At 38.0% G+C, this 15,080-nt stretch overlaps 2 protein-coding genes across 3 annotated transcripts; one reads left to right on the plus strand and one right to left on the minus strand.

Moving 5' to 3' along the window:
• The first annotated feature begins 365 nt into the window (after positions 1-365).
• On the plus strand, positions 366-5,627 carry dhrs4 (dehydrogenase/reductase (SDR family) member 4). Its single transcript, XM_053500528.1, has 9 exons — positions 366-578; positions 2,078-2,193; positions 2,370-2,547; positions 2,634-2,735; positions 3,182-3,252; positions 4,114-4,165; positions 4,261-4,395; positions 4,574-4,629; positions 5,400-5,627. Exons 2-9 carry the CDS (start codon positions 2,081-2,083, stop codon positions 5,512-5,514), a joined length of 822 nt encoding a protein of 273 aa, XP_053356503.1. The 5' UTR covers positions 366-578; positions 2,078-2,080; the 3' UTR covers positions 5,515-5,627.
• A 17-nt stretch (positions 5,628-5,644) lies between these two features.
• Positions 5,645-13,685, minus strand: tinf2 (TERF1 (TRF1)-interacting nuclear factor 2). 2 transcript variants are annotated; one of them, XM_053500506.1, is made up of 10 exons: positions 13,427-13,685; positions 12,627-12,829; positions 11,094-11,186; positions 10,738-10,839; positions 10,485-10,595; positions 9,878-10,001; positions 8,867-9,725; positions 8,627-8,685; positions 6,346-6,428; positions 5,645-6,253 (listed from the first exon to the last, which is right to left on the minus strand). In XM_053500506.1, the coding sequence occupies exons 1-10, from the start codon at positions 13,488-13,490 to the stop codon at positions 6,134-6,136; spliced, it is 1,818 nt and encodes a 605-aa protein (XP_053356481.1). In that variant the 5' UTR covers positions 13,491-13,685; the 3' UTR covers positions 5,645-6,133. The 2 variants fall into 2 exon arrangements, with proteins under 2 accessions (XP_053356481.1, XP_053356491.1); XM_053500516.1 differs by lacking the exon at positions 13,427-13,685 and adding an exon at positions 13,242-13,388.
• Between the last annotated feature and the right edge of the window lie 1,395 nt (positions 13,686-15,080).

A 15,080-nucleotide genomic window follows, 5' to 3' on the forward strand; every position in this document is an offset into this window, starting at 1 on the left:
TCAGAGAAGGATGTATATTAATTGATAAAAAGAATAGTCAATCACACTATTTGCACAATGATCAAGAAAGGATAAAATTGCTTTATGTCCTTTATTGTTCTTTACATTAACTCACTTTAAATCATTATGGCTATATATAATTTACACTCGGGTAAAAATGTAAAAAATAAACATGATTTATGTAATATCTCATATGTCCTATCAAAATATTTCATATGAAAAAAAAACCTTTTTAAACATTTTTACTTCCCCTAGGTAAATATAAGTCTACAGCTGGTTATTAATTCAACCAATACAGTCATACCATAAGCGAGGAGCAGCCAATCAGTTACAGCTACAGTCAGAACAACTTCCGCAAATATGGCGGCCTCTAGACCTGGCAAGAGGATAAATATCAAATAACTTCCTCCTCATTTTGCAAGTGCACTTCAGACTATTGAGAGTAACAGGTTTCATACCCTAGGTAGTGCACTAAACAAATGTATATGCTGTTAGTAGAAGTCAGACGTATTGCTAAATAACCAACCGGATTAAACATATACTCTACTGCTGAGAAAACTTTGACCCAGCTGCCAGAGGTAAAGGTAACAGCCACAGGGGTTTTTTTCTCTCTCTCTCTAACATCAATCAATATATATATTATAGTTTGGTAACTAGTTTAGTTTTGATATTTAACTGCTTAGTAAACGACGGCGCTTATTTCTCAGGTAAATAATTGCTTGCTTTGGGAAATAAAGAAACTTAAACTGGAGTGCAGTGTTGCATTGTGGTATATTTTTACACTGTGTTGTGTTAGTAATGTGAAGTGTTTGAGCAGTCCTGTAGTAACGATCGAACAGTTCAGCCTGTTATCAACATGACCTATCACCCACTTGTCAGAGTGAGCCAGTGGGCATAATAATAATAATAATAATAATAATAAATCTCAAATTCCAATCAATGAAACTCACACACTATTCTACAGCAAACCTTTAATTAAGAACTGCATATTCTGTATTTATCATGAAGATTACTGAATTTTATGATTGCAGATATACAGTATACACTTACTGACTGTAATCTCACACTACCCTTCACTACCCTGTCTCTTAGCTCTAATGAGATATATTCTTAGCAATTACACTTACATCATAGTGTGTGTGTTGTGTTTGTAGTGAGTGTATCAAGGTACAGCATTGTTACTGATTTTTATTATTATTATTATTATTATTTACAAACTTTTATTTGTCAATTCCGGGCTTTGAAATGATCCATCAAAGAAAAAAAAAAAACTTAAAAAAAAGAGGCTGTGTGTGTAAACAAATGATTGAAAAGTCTCTAACTTACTGTAACTAACAAGGTTGGAGTGTGTGTAATAAAGGCATCAGTCAGAGATTAAAACCCCAACAGCACTGCTGTCATGATGCACTCCTTACACACCAGCACCACACACTGCTGTTAACACCAATGTCATAAGATCATAGTGTTGACATTTTGTAATGTTCTAAAACGTTTAGAGTCAGCATGTCTTTACATGATGTTTAGTTGTGGGGTGGAATTTTCATGAAAAGTATAAGGGGTCCAATTAGGACTTTTAACCGTGGAAAATAACAGAACACAGTTATGAAAGTAAAGACTACCTTTATTTCTCTATATACATCCCCATCGTTCCTGAGTACTGAAATTTCCTGAGTTCCTGTAACGTACAAGTGGTTGGTGGGCAATATACATGTAAGGGTGTACATTGTCCTGCAATAACAGATCTTTGGTGATCAAACCAGGCCATTTTATCCATTAAAGGAAGGGGCCTTCAGCGTTCTTGGGAGGCCATAGTTTCAAACGTGAAGCAGGCAGATTGATTATGGCTTAAGCGTACTGAGAAAACTTTTTGCCTTGATGGTATCTAAGCACTAGTGAAACACTGGGTTAAGTGCATTAGTATAGCAGGGAAATAAAGGGAGTTTATATCTTATAACTGTGTCCTGTTATTTTGCATAATCTAAAGTCCCAGTTTGACTTGAACACCTTTTGTAATAATGTGACTGTCAGTATAATTGGAATAGCACGCTCCACTAACATCCACATTTTTTATTCATAGGTAATGTTGAGAGCTGTGACCAAACGCCTTCTGACCAATTCTGTCGCTGGTGGAACAACGATGTCATACAGCAGTCTTGCTGGAAAAGTGGCCATAGTCACTGCTTCCACTGATGGGTATACATATACTGTAGATGCCATGGTTACTGCACCCACAGATAACGTCACTGTAATAATCCCGTCACAGCTTTAATTTTAGATTCAGCGACAGAAGTAGCAATCATGGCTAAGTAAGCTACAGCCATAGTATTAATCCACAGCTGTTTATAACTACGCACTGTGTACATTTCCAGGATTGGCTTGGCAGCTGCACAGGCATTAGGCAGAAGCGGAGCTCATGTTGTCGTCAGCAGCCGTCGACAGTCTAACGTGGACAAGGCCGTGTCGCTGTTACGCAGTGAAAACATCCAAGTGACCGGCACTACTTGTAATGTTGGAAACAAAGAGGACAGAGAAAAACTGATCAACACAGTAAGAAATTTGTGTTTCATACAAAAATAAAAAATACACCTTTTAACATTTTTGGATAAGATGTGTTCCACTTGTTTTCCTTGTAGACTGTGGAGCAGTGTGGTGGTATTGACATTCTCGTGTCTAACGCAGCTGTAAACCCGTTTTTTGGAAATATCTTAGATTCCACAGACGAGGTCTGGACTAAGGTGAGGCTTAGAGATCTTCTAGATTCCTTTGTATACACGTTTTAATAGGAACATTAATTGGAGGCCTCTTCAGTCATACAATTCTTCGGTCAGGCAGTGGTGTGGCAGCAGTCCAATACATTAACTCATACAATGTACATTATACATCAAAAAGAGGTAAAGTCTAAGTCATTGACTTTGATTGTAAAATGGTTGTTGGAATCAGATTTATGTTGTGATCAAAGATGATTTTCTGCTCATCATAGATGTAAAGATCTTCCTGTCATTTTAAACTATTATGAACATGGTAGTGTTCACGGTACCATTGTTAAAATTAGCAGGGGAACGCATTCAGATCTGCCAATATCACATGCCAGGATTTTATCCATATCCTGTGAGCTGCTGCTCCTCTGTTTCATAAACCTGCATGTATGATTCATTTGCATTGTTTTGGTCTTTTTCCTTAGATTTTAGATGTGAACGTGAAGTCTTCTTTCCTTCTGACAAAACTAGTGGTGCCTCACATGGAGAAAAGAGGGTGAGGAATACAAAAAAGAAAGAATTAATTAAAGAGTAAACAGTTGTTCTGATAGTGATATTGATGAAGACATGATTTTTCATTTGATTTATTAATAATTTAACTTGTGATGAGCTGGACATAATTTCCTCAACACATAAGGAATTCACAAAAGATTGTTTCTTAAAGGAAAAAAAAAATAGCTACATCTAGGTGTACTAAATTGTTTTAGTATATGCATCCTGTCTAAATAAACAGTTGTTCTTCTAAATAAGGGAAATAATAAAAAAAAATCTGTAAACAGTATCTGTACTATATACTACAACTGTACTGCTGTTGCTGCTGATGGCTCAGTGATCCCTTCTTTCTCAGCATAGTAAATAAGGAGCAAGCCTTTCATGACATGAAATGTCACTACTACATAAGTCACGCAGGGTATTATTCCCAAAACCAAGTTTTTTCCTCTGTTTACAGAATGACATCAAATCTGCACGGCTGCTCACAGCTTTAGAAATCACAATTAAATGTCTTACCTTTAAACAGGGAAAATACTGTATATGAAAATATAAACTTTCAATAAATTGGATTACAGACGTTCATTCGTTAAATCTAAATCAAATGTACATCACTCATCTAAGTAAGCTGCTTAGCATGTTGCTAGCAAAACCCAAACCTCAAGGGGTGTTCAAGTAGTTTCCTACTACGTCTGTTAAACACAACAAAGTTAGAACTGTCAAAATTTCTGACTTGCGAGTTATCTTTCAGGATGGAAAATTGGATTAGATTTTCTTTTTCAAAACTATAAAATTCCAACACATCAAGTAGTATTAATTAGAATGCCTGTATCATTGGACCACCATTAATTAACATTCTGCTTTTCAGAGGTGGCTCAGTGGTCATCGTGTCTTCAGTAGCAGGCTATCAGCCAATGACGGCAAGTGATATAAGAAAAAAATACATATTTCTTATAATTGAATAAACGAGTCATGCATGCTCAACTTTAATGTGATCTGATCGAATGTGTATTAGGGCCTGGGTCCATACAGCGTGAGTAAAACAGCACTGTTGGGTTTAACACGAGCTCTCGCTCCTGAACTCGCTCAGAGTAACATCAGGGTCAACTGTGTGGCTCCAGGAATCATCAAGACCCGCTTCAGTTCTGCTGTAAGTATTCATACATCGACTATACAGTACATGTATACATTAGTTACTGTCTCAAGCTTAAATGATTTAAAATAATAAATCAAGTAGTGTTTATTTCCATGATCCTCTCTTCCTGTGTTATCCTCAACCATTATAAATCATATATTTGTTTTTACTAAACTCATTTATGTTGTTGCAGCTTTGGCAGAGTGAAGAAATCGCGTCTGAGTTTCTGAAGATGCTAAGCATAAAAAGGTATCTGGATTTTTGCAGTAAGAACAGTTATGCACCAATCAGCCATAACATTATGACCGCCCAGGTGTTGTTGAGTAGGGTCCTATTTTGCCACCAGAACAGCGGTGTACTGTGTGCTCTAAACCTTTCTATCAGAACCAGCATTATCCTTTTCAGCAATTTGAGATACTGCATCAATGAACCTTGGCCACCCATGAAGCAGTCGTCCAGACATTTTGACCTTTGTCAAAGTCACTCAAATCTTTATAGTTGCCCATTCAACACATGAACCTCATGAAAAGGAAGGTTCAGTTGCTACCCAATATATCCCACCCTCTTCCCAGATGCCATTGTAACAAGATATTGTAACTGTAGCTACTGTGACAGGGTCATGATGTACACAGAGAGTGAAGGCTGGACCATGTAGTCTGATCTAATAGAAGAGTTACTGTAGTTTAATTAAAAATAAATGGAAAAAAAAAAGAATAGAAAAAGTTAATACTGGTTCTAGTCATCTGGTTATCAGAAAACAGGTCAGTACTGTTTTGGTGGCAAAAAGGGAGAGGACCTATACAATAACAAGCTGCTGATCAGTGTACACTTAGTGATGTCATCTTTTATACTAAAGCAAGAATGCATGTGGCAAAACAATACAACACTGTACTGTTGCTTGATTTTGCCAATCATGTGACCAATCAACAGAAAAGGTGCTGTGTTTAGTGGCAGGCACTGAAACGTGAAAGGAAAAAAAAAATTTTTTACGCAAAATGACATGAATGTTTTGCTCCTAGGTTAGGGAAACCAGAGGACATTGGAGGCGTGATCGCTTTCTTGTGTACAGACGATGCCTCCTACATCACCGGAGAGACTATTACAGTCACAGGCGGAATGAACTGCAGACTGTAGGGGTGAAGCATGGTGTTGAAAATGCGCTTAAAAAGCATTTAATTTTGTATATCATTAATCTACTGATGTTTAAATGTCTAAGTATTACTTATGAAATTGCGCAATTTTTAATAATAGCTATACAATAAACCATTTTTACTTAAGCTTCTGATTTTGTTTTTTAGAGCTACAAGAGCTGCATGTGAAAATTTTAACAGTGAGCAAATTTTACTTTCTGCTCTAGAAAGCAACATCAAAACACTTCCTGGTTTTGTTAAAGTATATTTATTGATAATTTAAACACATTTTCCCATAGGTAGTATCAAATATGATGATTCAAATAAAATATATAAAAGCCAAACTAATTATGCATGGATATAGTGAGTCTCTTAAAAGGTTATGCATTAATATAAAATAAAATAAAAGGGTAATGTCCATTTACTACTTGGTAATGAAGCATAATTATTTATGCTGATAAATGTACTGTATAAATGTAAAAACAATTTATGACAAGGTGACATTAGGAATGCTTTCATATATGAATAAACAATAATAATTATAACAATAATAATAAGAAAGGCTACATTAGGGGGAGTAAACAGTTGTGTATAATTCAGCCAAATGGTCTTTAAACCAAACCTCATCTGCAGGCATTCCCTGGAGAGAGGAGGTCACGGCGGAAGAAGGCAGGAGTCCAGAACTCGTGTAAAGTCGGAATATAAGTGTCACTCTTTGTCTTGCAGTATCGCTTTGTAAACAGCTGTAAGAAAGAAAATCTCACAACTATTAATATCACATTAGTAAGTTGTGTCCCTTGCTTATTATGCTTTTATATAACAAACATGTACTAACCCTTCCTTTAACCTTCTCAGTGGCTTCATCTTCTGAATCTACAATAACGTCTTCTGGAGTTTCACCTACAGGAGACCCCGTGTCTGCAAGAAACGGAAGGGTTTAGCAAGCCGTATCATAAATCAGATTGCATTCATTTTTAGGAACAAAACATCAGTAAACAACAAAGTGAGATGTTTGCCAATGCCACATAAGAGTCAATCTAAAGATCACTCACAGATCTTAATACAAACTTTTTGTAGCCTGGCCTTGGAAGGGCTCTTTCTTTGCTACAGGTTTTCTGCTAAAGGGCTCTTTCTTTGCTACAGGTCTCTGGGCAAGGCTCTTCAAAGTGTAACAATGCACAACACAAGACAGTTTGTAACCCAAAAAAAAAAAAAAAGATTTTGTTATCTAGATTAAATTTATGATAAAATAGCACTAGTTTAAGAAGAAGCAGAGCGTGGATACTCTCTCTTGGTTGACCGATCTATGATGCCATCATTATTGATAATCATGGAAAGAAAAACTCTGTGAAGTTACAGACCTTCAAAGAGGATGATAATCTTCACGAATACAGTAGATGAATAAAACTAATCCACCCTGAATTACCTGCATATCAATGTGTGTCATTAAGACTAAGCCTGTAATAACAGTCAGTGACCTCCCGTATCTGCAATTAGTCCTTTAAGAGGGAATGCCACCAAGTGTAAAAACAGGCTCCTGCTTTCTACACGTTTCATCTGTTGAGCTCCAGTATGGTGACGCTGTATGAGATGAGATGATGAGAATCACCAGGTCCATCATGATAGCACTTTGAACCTCATGACAACTAATCATCACCAGGGATTGTAGACTGACAACAGCACAAGGATAATCAATCCAACTCCCACTGCAACATGTCTAACCTGCATTAAAGTGCCAGTAACAAGCTGAGATCACTGAGGTTTCCAGGAAACAAACCCTGGGTACAGAATGTTAAAATAAAAAAAATAAGAATACAATGTTGACCCCCTGTGCATCCAAGAAACCTTGAGTTGCTTTATTTCGGTGTACCTTAATTTTCTTTAGTGGTTTCCATCATCATCCACAATGCTGATGACTGTACACTAATGGAGGTAAATTCAGTGGGAATTCAGCAGGCGTCCATCTCTACCTAAACGGAGCAAATGTGCGCTTTAAGCCTTTAGTTTGTCCAACTCTCTCAGCTCCTTGTCTGTATACTCTGCTCAAACATGTCAGCTTCTACAAATGTGTATCGTCACATTATCCTGATTATCACCATCGTGATCATCATCATCTCATAGGTTGTTCATTCGAGTCCAGCCAAGTCTCCTCTGCAACACCCCATAGCTGCACTGCATTGTGGAACTGTCAAGCCACTGTTTCTTGTCTTTACTCATTATACATCAGATCTTTCATGTATATGCAACTGAATTTTGCTGGAAAATGCTGAATGGGAAAAGAAAGCTGTTGTTCTTATTTGTAAAAGTGAACAGTGAAATCTGTTAGCCATCACAGTTGGTTATTGTAACTGTACTAGTAAATAAAAAAACCTACAGAATCACTTAAGACAAATATTTCAATATACAAGGGGTGTTCACGTCAAACCGGGGCTTGTGATGAAATTTCTTATGGATGAAGGTGTAAAACCGACTGACATTTACAATAGACTTCGAGCACAGTACAGTGATAAGACTCCTAGTTGCAGTAAAACATTTAAATGGTGCAAACATCGTAAAGAAGGCCGTACTTGTATGAATGACAATCCTGGCCGAGGTGGCTCAAAGCCCACTGCAGTCGCTCCAGTGAACGTTCAACATCTGATTCTTGAAAATCGACTGGTTGCTAACTTGCGGAAGAGATGCATCTGTCTATAGTGATCTGTCCACAGAATCATTCAAAGACCACTTACAGGAACGCAGCTGGGAGTTATTGCGACATCTCTCATATATTCCTGACCTCACGCCAAGCCGTTTCCACACGGTTGGGCCATTAAAGGAGTTCGCGGGAGGCAAGCATCTCGGATGTGAAGCAGGTAGTCTGATCACGGCTCTGGCATACTGAGAAAACTTTCTACCTTGATGGTATCCAAGCGCTGGGAAAAGTGCATTAGTGTAGCAGGGGATTATATAGTCCTCATATTCTCATAATGGTGGTTATTCTGCACATTCAAAAGTCTCAGTTTTACTTGAACACCCCTTGTGTGTAATCATTTTTGCGTTTCAGGATTAAAAAAAAATCTTAATTATTCATTCCAACGATTGTGGACTTCATCTGATGGTTTTAACGTCATGTTTACCTGAATTCTCCATCCTTAAAGGCATGAGTGTAGGGATGCAAGGAGAGCCAGCATAAACTCTACATGAAAAGAAAACCCAGGTATTATTAAAAGATACCAGGAAATGTTTATTTATGATCACTATAAACCATTTCTACACTTATATTTGTCACAAGTCACCTCCATTTCTCTTTATCTCTGAAATTGCAGAATATTCCACATATATTTATAGTGTATTAATATTTAAGGAGCCTCTCTCACTGCTTATCAGTATTGCTGATCAGGTTCTTCTCGGGGGTCGCTGAGAGACTGAGCTTCCTCTTTCGCTTCCCAGCATTTGCATTTTTCACTGCAGACACGTCATCAATGGCAGCAGACACTGTAGCGCATTCCCCCTCGGTCTTGGTCTTCAGCAACACCGTTTGAGAGTAATCTTTCATTTTCAGTCTTGGGATGATGACTCTGAGCTGACGCTTCATACAGAGAGCAATGTCAGGATGTAGACCATCTTCTTCCTGTGGCTTTGTGTCTTGGGAATTTTTCTGAGTTGTCTTGCTGCCATCTTCCCTTTTCCTTTTCTTTTTTCCCAAAACTGGCATTTTATTACCACTTCCCAGCTCTCGTTCATCTTTTTCACCAATCTTCTCGCTACTTCTTCTTGCTGGTCCGATTTGAGCTTCATCCTCCTCTTCGACCTCACTGCTGGTGGGTGTAGGGGTCTGACTGATTACTGTAACCAGCAGCTTCCCTACACAGTGCTCCTCGTCCGGGACTTTATCTAAAATTCCACTTTTCTGACATGACCTTAGTTTGGCCCTTATGTAGTTAGAAGCCTCTGTGTCTTCTTCCTCACTGTCATTTTCTGAAATGGATGCTACATTTTGACGGGTTGAAGTTTGAAGTGGGACGTCTGCAGTTGATATTGAGCCGATAACCGGTGTGATGTTGGACATGGTTCCTCTTGTCTGCCTATTATTAGATTTTTGTGCTGATTTGGCGGTACTTGGGATAATGTTCGGTAAGGGACTGGATCCTGATTGGTTTCTGTCTCGCACTTTGCCTGAGAGTGGGAGGGAAAGCGAGGAAAGGATAGAGTCTCCAGTAGAGGACAGAACAGATGCTGGGAAGAGGGTTTTCAGAAAAAGAGGAAAAATAGAGACAAATGGGGAGAAAAAGATGTGGAAACAGAAACCATTACAAAACTGAGCATGTAGATCAAATCAGTCTTTTAAATATCGTCATGACCCTCTGATATGTCATCACCGATCTTACCTGCAGAGTTTATGTGTCCGAGGCATTTCTCATGCTGCAATAGAGTCCTGAGAAGCTGCGGCTGAGACGCAGAGCGTGCACACTCCTCCAGGACAGCCGGCGCTGCAGTGAGCCACGATACAGTCTGAAACAGGCAAGACATTTACTGTAGGTTAGATTGTAAAGTACACACCTCTCAACTCCAGAGGTATCTAATCACTATGTAAGTATGAGGCATGTTCAAGTCAAACTGGGACTGTTGAGTAAATTAAAACTCTCTTTATTTTTCTATATCATCCCCTGCTACACTAATGCACTTATCCCAGCGTTTTATTAGTGCTTGATTACCAACAAGATAGAAAGTTTTAGCAGTACCCCACAGCCATAATGAAACTTGCTGCACCATGTGTAAAATGCTGACCTCCCAGGAACTCCTTTAATGCCCCAAACATGGAAATGTTTTAAAGCGAGATCAGGATTGTTTGCCGGATGGGGCAATAACTTCCCGCTGAGTTATTATCCTGTATTGTGCAAGTGGTGTTTGTGACTACACTGCGGCTAAGAGTCTCATCACAAGTCCCGGTTTGACTTGAACTCCCTTCTGACAAGGGAGGACAGAAGGACTAACCTGAGCCAGATCAGGGACAGGAAGCAGCTGGTCCAATCTGGTCAGAAACTCCCACAGCAGCTTCTCCAGAGCAAAGTCATAATGAGGCCCATACTGAGAGTTAAACTCTTCCTGAAGTACAAACATGGATAAAAAAATAAATAAATGTAAAAGAAAACAATGTTGCTAAGACAAGAATGCCAAAAGAGTAATTGGACAAGTGCTAATTTTACTCCATCACGCCATATTGAACTTTTTCTCCAGAGAGTCTTACCTTGAAGAACTGCTCTCTCTCTGCTGGATTCTTGAGCAGAGTCTGCACAAGTGTGTGGAAGTTATTCACAGCCATCTCTACTTTCTGGTCAGCTCTACTTCTCTACAAAAGGCAAAGAAGAAACAATGCTGTCATATATTATCAGTTTGTACAAGCTGGTTTCATTTTTATATTCTCATATGAACCTTACCCGTCTTTTTGTTCATGGACACCTCAGTAGTAGCTTTATGGTGTTAGTATAAAACGGTATTGTTATTGTTAAATGCAGTGGTTCTCAAACTAATATGCAGTCTAATAGTCTAAGTGTGGAAAAGTGTGAGAAAGAGAGAGAGAGAGAATGGTTAAAGGCCACTTACTTTACTGTTGGATAAGGCAGGTGCACGTAGTTTCTCTAGCTGGGGGAGAATAAGCTCAGGAGACTGGGCAAGATGGAGCTGCTCCAGGATCAGCTACACAAAGAGCACACATCACATACATAGTAGTGAAATCCACAGAAATACAGCAGAATTAACTAAAAATGTAATGTCTGTGATAAGACTCAGATTATTATTATTATCACTATTATTATTATTATTATTATTATTATTATTTGTATTTGTATTCTTTGCAAATACTATGAACTATGATCAGTATCGACCTAATAACAACAAAAATAAAATTATAAGCGACAAAATTGAAAAATAATAGGGACGGGAATCACCAGCAGATACGATATTATCAAGATAACTCCGTCTCGATGCGATTTATATTGATTTTGTAAGTATCATGATTTCATAAACATCTCAAATCAAGATATACAGTGAGTCCCCAACTTAAGTCTGAACAAAGTGAGTATTATACACCTTTGACACAAATGCTGTACACAATGTCAAGCATAAAAATTGAAAAACACAGGTTTGGTGTTTTGGTTCCATATAAACTCTGGCGAGACCGCGCCTTTAAATCACGATGGGAATCCATAAGCAGGCTCAGCTGACCTCGTTTAAAGGGAACCCCCAGAAAGACAATAATGCTACATGGTGTCTACTTCATGCTTGAATGGACACTATTTTGCCTCAGAGCTTTTTCGGACTGTGAACTCTGTTTTGTTAAAGATTTTCCGAAATTAGGATTATTCACCATCAGGACAGCTTTACAGGACAGCCACTTTCTAGCATCGTGCTCCCACATTGAAACCGCTGAGGCCGACTCATTTCTCCTGCTAAATGAATGAATGAATGATTGAATGAATGAATTAATTAATGAGTTTTGAAGTGGCCAGCAATGAGTCCAGATCTAAATCCCATTGAACACCCGTGAGAGATCTTAACATTGCTGTTGGGAAAAGGCACCCTTCCAACTTAAGAGACCTGGAGCTGTTTGCAAAGGAAGAAAAATTCCAGGTGAGAGGTGTAAGAAGCTTACTGATAGTTATCGGAAGCGACTGATTTCAGTTATTTTTTTCAAAGGGTGTGCAACCAAATATTAAATTAAGGGTGCCAATAAATTTGTCCAGCCCATTTTTGTAGTTTTGTGTGACATTATGTCAAATTATGTAATTTTTTTTGTTCCAATTCACACTAAGGGAATAAACATATGTATAGCAAAACTTATATACAATACTTTTCTGTGAGAAATACTTGCTTTTCTGGAAAAATTTCAGGGGTGCCAACAATTTTGGCCATGACTGTTCAACAGCATTACATATCACTGATTCAATTTGTTCTTTAATTTCCCCCCCTCTTTCTGAACAAAATTAAATGTGAACCGAGTAAAGAGTGCAAGTTTTTTTTTTGTTTGTTTATTTTAAATAGAAAAATAAAGCATTTAATTTATTAATCCCACTGTCAATTATTCTTGATAAGCTGCTAACACAATCTAATCTTTCATATTCTTATCTTTAAACTCACCCGTGCCCGCAGACCCACGGTCAGTTTGGCCTGATGTCTGTAACTCAACAATCCAGGAACAGTCTCTGAGACAGAAGTCACGAACTCCTCCAGCTTTCCATAGTGCAGGGCATCCCGCTGCTGCATCACCTTCCACATGGCGGCCGAGACCAGCCTTAGTGGGGGAGCCAAGAGCCGCAGGGAAGCGATGGGCAAAGAGTCATCTGAGTGGAAAAGGGCATTGGAGAGAACTGATAGGAGAACTCAGATCTGATGCTTGGAGATTAATAACTGAGCCAGGTTTTAGAAAACTGTGATGGTTTTAGGTTATTTCAAATGTTTATATATATATATATATATATATATATATATATATATGAAATGATAAAAATAGATAAATGTAGATAAAATAGATAAAAATGTCAGCGTTAATTAAAAACTATATGAAAAACACACCTTTTTATTTACTTTTTATATTAAAATGTGCAATATCACTAATATTTATTTATTAATAACCCACATCCTATTCCATTTCTTATTAATTGTATTTTTGTTTGTTTGTTTTGTTTCGTGGTGTGTGTGCTGTCATCATCTCTGGAAGCAATGAAAACAAATTCCTTGCATGTTTAAACGTACTTGGCAATAAAGCTCTTTCTGATTCTGACTCAGAGTGACTTTACTTTTGACTGACATGGCAACCTCATCTCTTTAGCTGCTGATGTTTGCTTTAAGAACGGCGGTAGTAGTCTATATTGACAACAGATAAGTATAAGATAGTTAGTTAAATAATCTATTGTATAGTCATTTAAAAGAAAACAAACCGTTGCTGCTGCTGCCGCCGCTGTTGTTGTTGTTGTTCCTATTGCGTGTTGTTCCTGACCTCATATCGCGGCTGTCAAATATCTGGCAGCTTCAAAATATTTACCGATCTACTCAAATAAAGGCGATTTTACCTAACGTCAATGTATCTAACGTTAACCGATCATAAATAACTGCTACACATTCTTTAATTAATTTAATCCAGGACAAGCAGACTGTAAACACCGGGTTTCCTCTGCAGTCCTCTTCGGCTCCTTTTTCGCGCCGCAACAAAATAACTGCTTCCGGTTAAGACGTCACGCGTCCGGTCGCGTTTAATATCGGCTGTCAGTTTTAATGCTGTAGTGCACTATTTTCGCGGAGTTCAACTTATCGACTGCATATCTATTGTGTGTTTTATAGATAAGCAACTCACTGTGTGTAGAAAACATCGAGTCAGACACTATTATAAACGATTATGTGCTTTGTTTCAATTCGGTTTTTAAGTTTTCCTTGCCGACTTCTCCTCGGAAGTGACCACTTAAAGACCAAGTGGTGAAAGGGACAATGTTTTAAATTGATGAATTAAAGATGAAATTCTGAATACTTTTTTTTACATAAACTATATGATAAAGAAACAAATGATATTTATTTGATATAATTTAACAAAAAGATTTATTTTTTGTTGCATAACTTTTATACTGTAGACATTGTTGAAATTGGTAGATTAGTTGTAGTTTTCTTGTCTGCCATGCAGTAGGTCCAGGTTCAATTCCCGCCCAAACCCAAGCCACTGGATGTAGTGCTGGTCCCAAGCATGGATAAAATGGGAGGGTTGTTTTAGGAAAGTTGTGCCTATCCCTGGAAACCTTGGGCACAAGGTAGGATGTAGGGCACACAAACAATGGGCAATATGGAAATGCCAATTAACCCAACCACATTACTGACCACTACACCACTGTTGCATAGTTTACAAATAAATAAATAAAGTTTCGCAAACAACAAACAACTTTCTTAACATGATATGATCTACGCCTAAATATGATCTATGTGAGTCGTCTTTCTCAATGTTTCCTTAAAGAACCAATTAGTTTACAACAAATTATTAACTGGAACGATAAGGCTGCTTTCCTTTAGTTAATCAGTATATTAATAATAATTTTTGTAAAGAGGGACTCAATCAATGGCACAGCAGATAGCGTTGCCTCGTCACACCTACAGTCGCTGGTCTCGCCCATTGTGAGTCAGATGACTGTAATCACATGCACATGGCTTATGTTTGTTTCTGATGAGTTTGTTTATTTAAAATCCTGGGTTTTCAGTAGGTATTCTTCTTAAGTCTGTGCTGTTTAATAGCATTCCCAGTTTATACTTCTTATTTTCAGCTAATATTCCTGTTATGGTTCAATGCCTATTAAACAAGAGCCTACACCATTAATTCATGACACTCCCTGTGTCAGCATTAGTTTCCCCTGGGTCCTCTGGTTTCATTCATTTTCTATGACACTTACCCTTTACAGGGTTGTGGGAAGCCTACAGCCAATCCAAGAAGTTTTTGGGTGTGCGGGGCACAATCATCCTAGGTCATGTTTTTGGACTGTGGGAGAGAACCAGAGTACTGTACATGGAGGAAGCCTATGAAGCATAGGGTGAAATTCCAACTTCCAAGCACACAGA

The sequence above is a fragment of the Clarias gariepinus genome, chromosome 1 (assembly GCF_024256425.1).
Source record: "Clarias gariepinus isolate MV-2021 ecotype Netherlands chromosome 1, CGAR_prim_01v2, whole genome shotgun sequence".
Classification (NCBI taxonomy): domain Eukaryota; kingdom Metazoa; phylum Chordata; class Actinopteri; order Siluriformes; family Clariidae; genus Clarias; species Clarias gariepinus.

Coding starts and splice junctions, on each gene's coding strand:
- tinf2 (XM_053500506.1), bottom strand. CDS start 13,490: ATGAGGTCAGGAACAACACGCAATAGGAACAACAACAACAACAGCGGC. Junction 6,429..8,626: donor TTTAAGGATGGAGAATTCAG/GTAAACATGACG, acceptor CGTTTCTTGCAG/ACACGGGGTCTCCTGTAGGT. Junction 6,254..6,345: donor CTGAGAAGGTTAAAGGAAGG/GTTAGTACATGT, acceptor TCTTTCTTACAG/CTGTTTACAAAGCGATACTG.
- dhrs4 (XM_053500528.1), top strand. CDS start 2,081: ATGTTGAGAGCTGTGACCAAACGCCTTCTGACCAATTCTGTCGCTGGT. Junction 2,548..2,633: donor GAGAAAAACTGATCAACACA/GTAAGAAATTTG, acceptor TTTTCCTTGTAG/ACTGTGGAGCAGTGTGGTGG. Junction 4,630..5,399: donor AAGATGCTAAGCATAAAAAG/GTATCTGGATTT, acceptor TTTTGCTCCTAG/GTTAGGGAAACCAGAGGACA.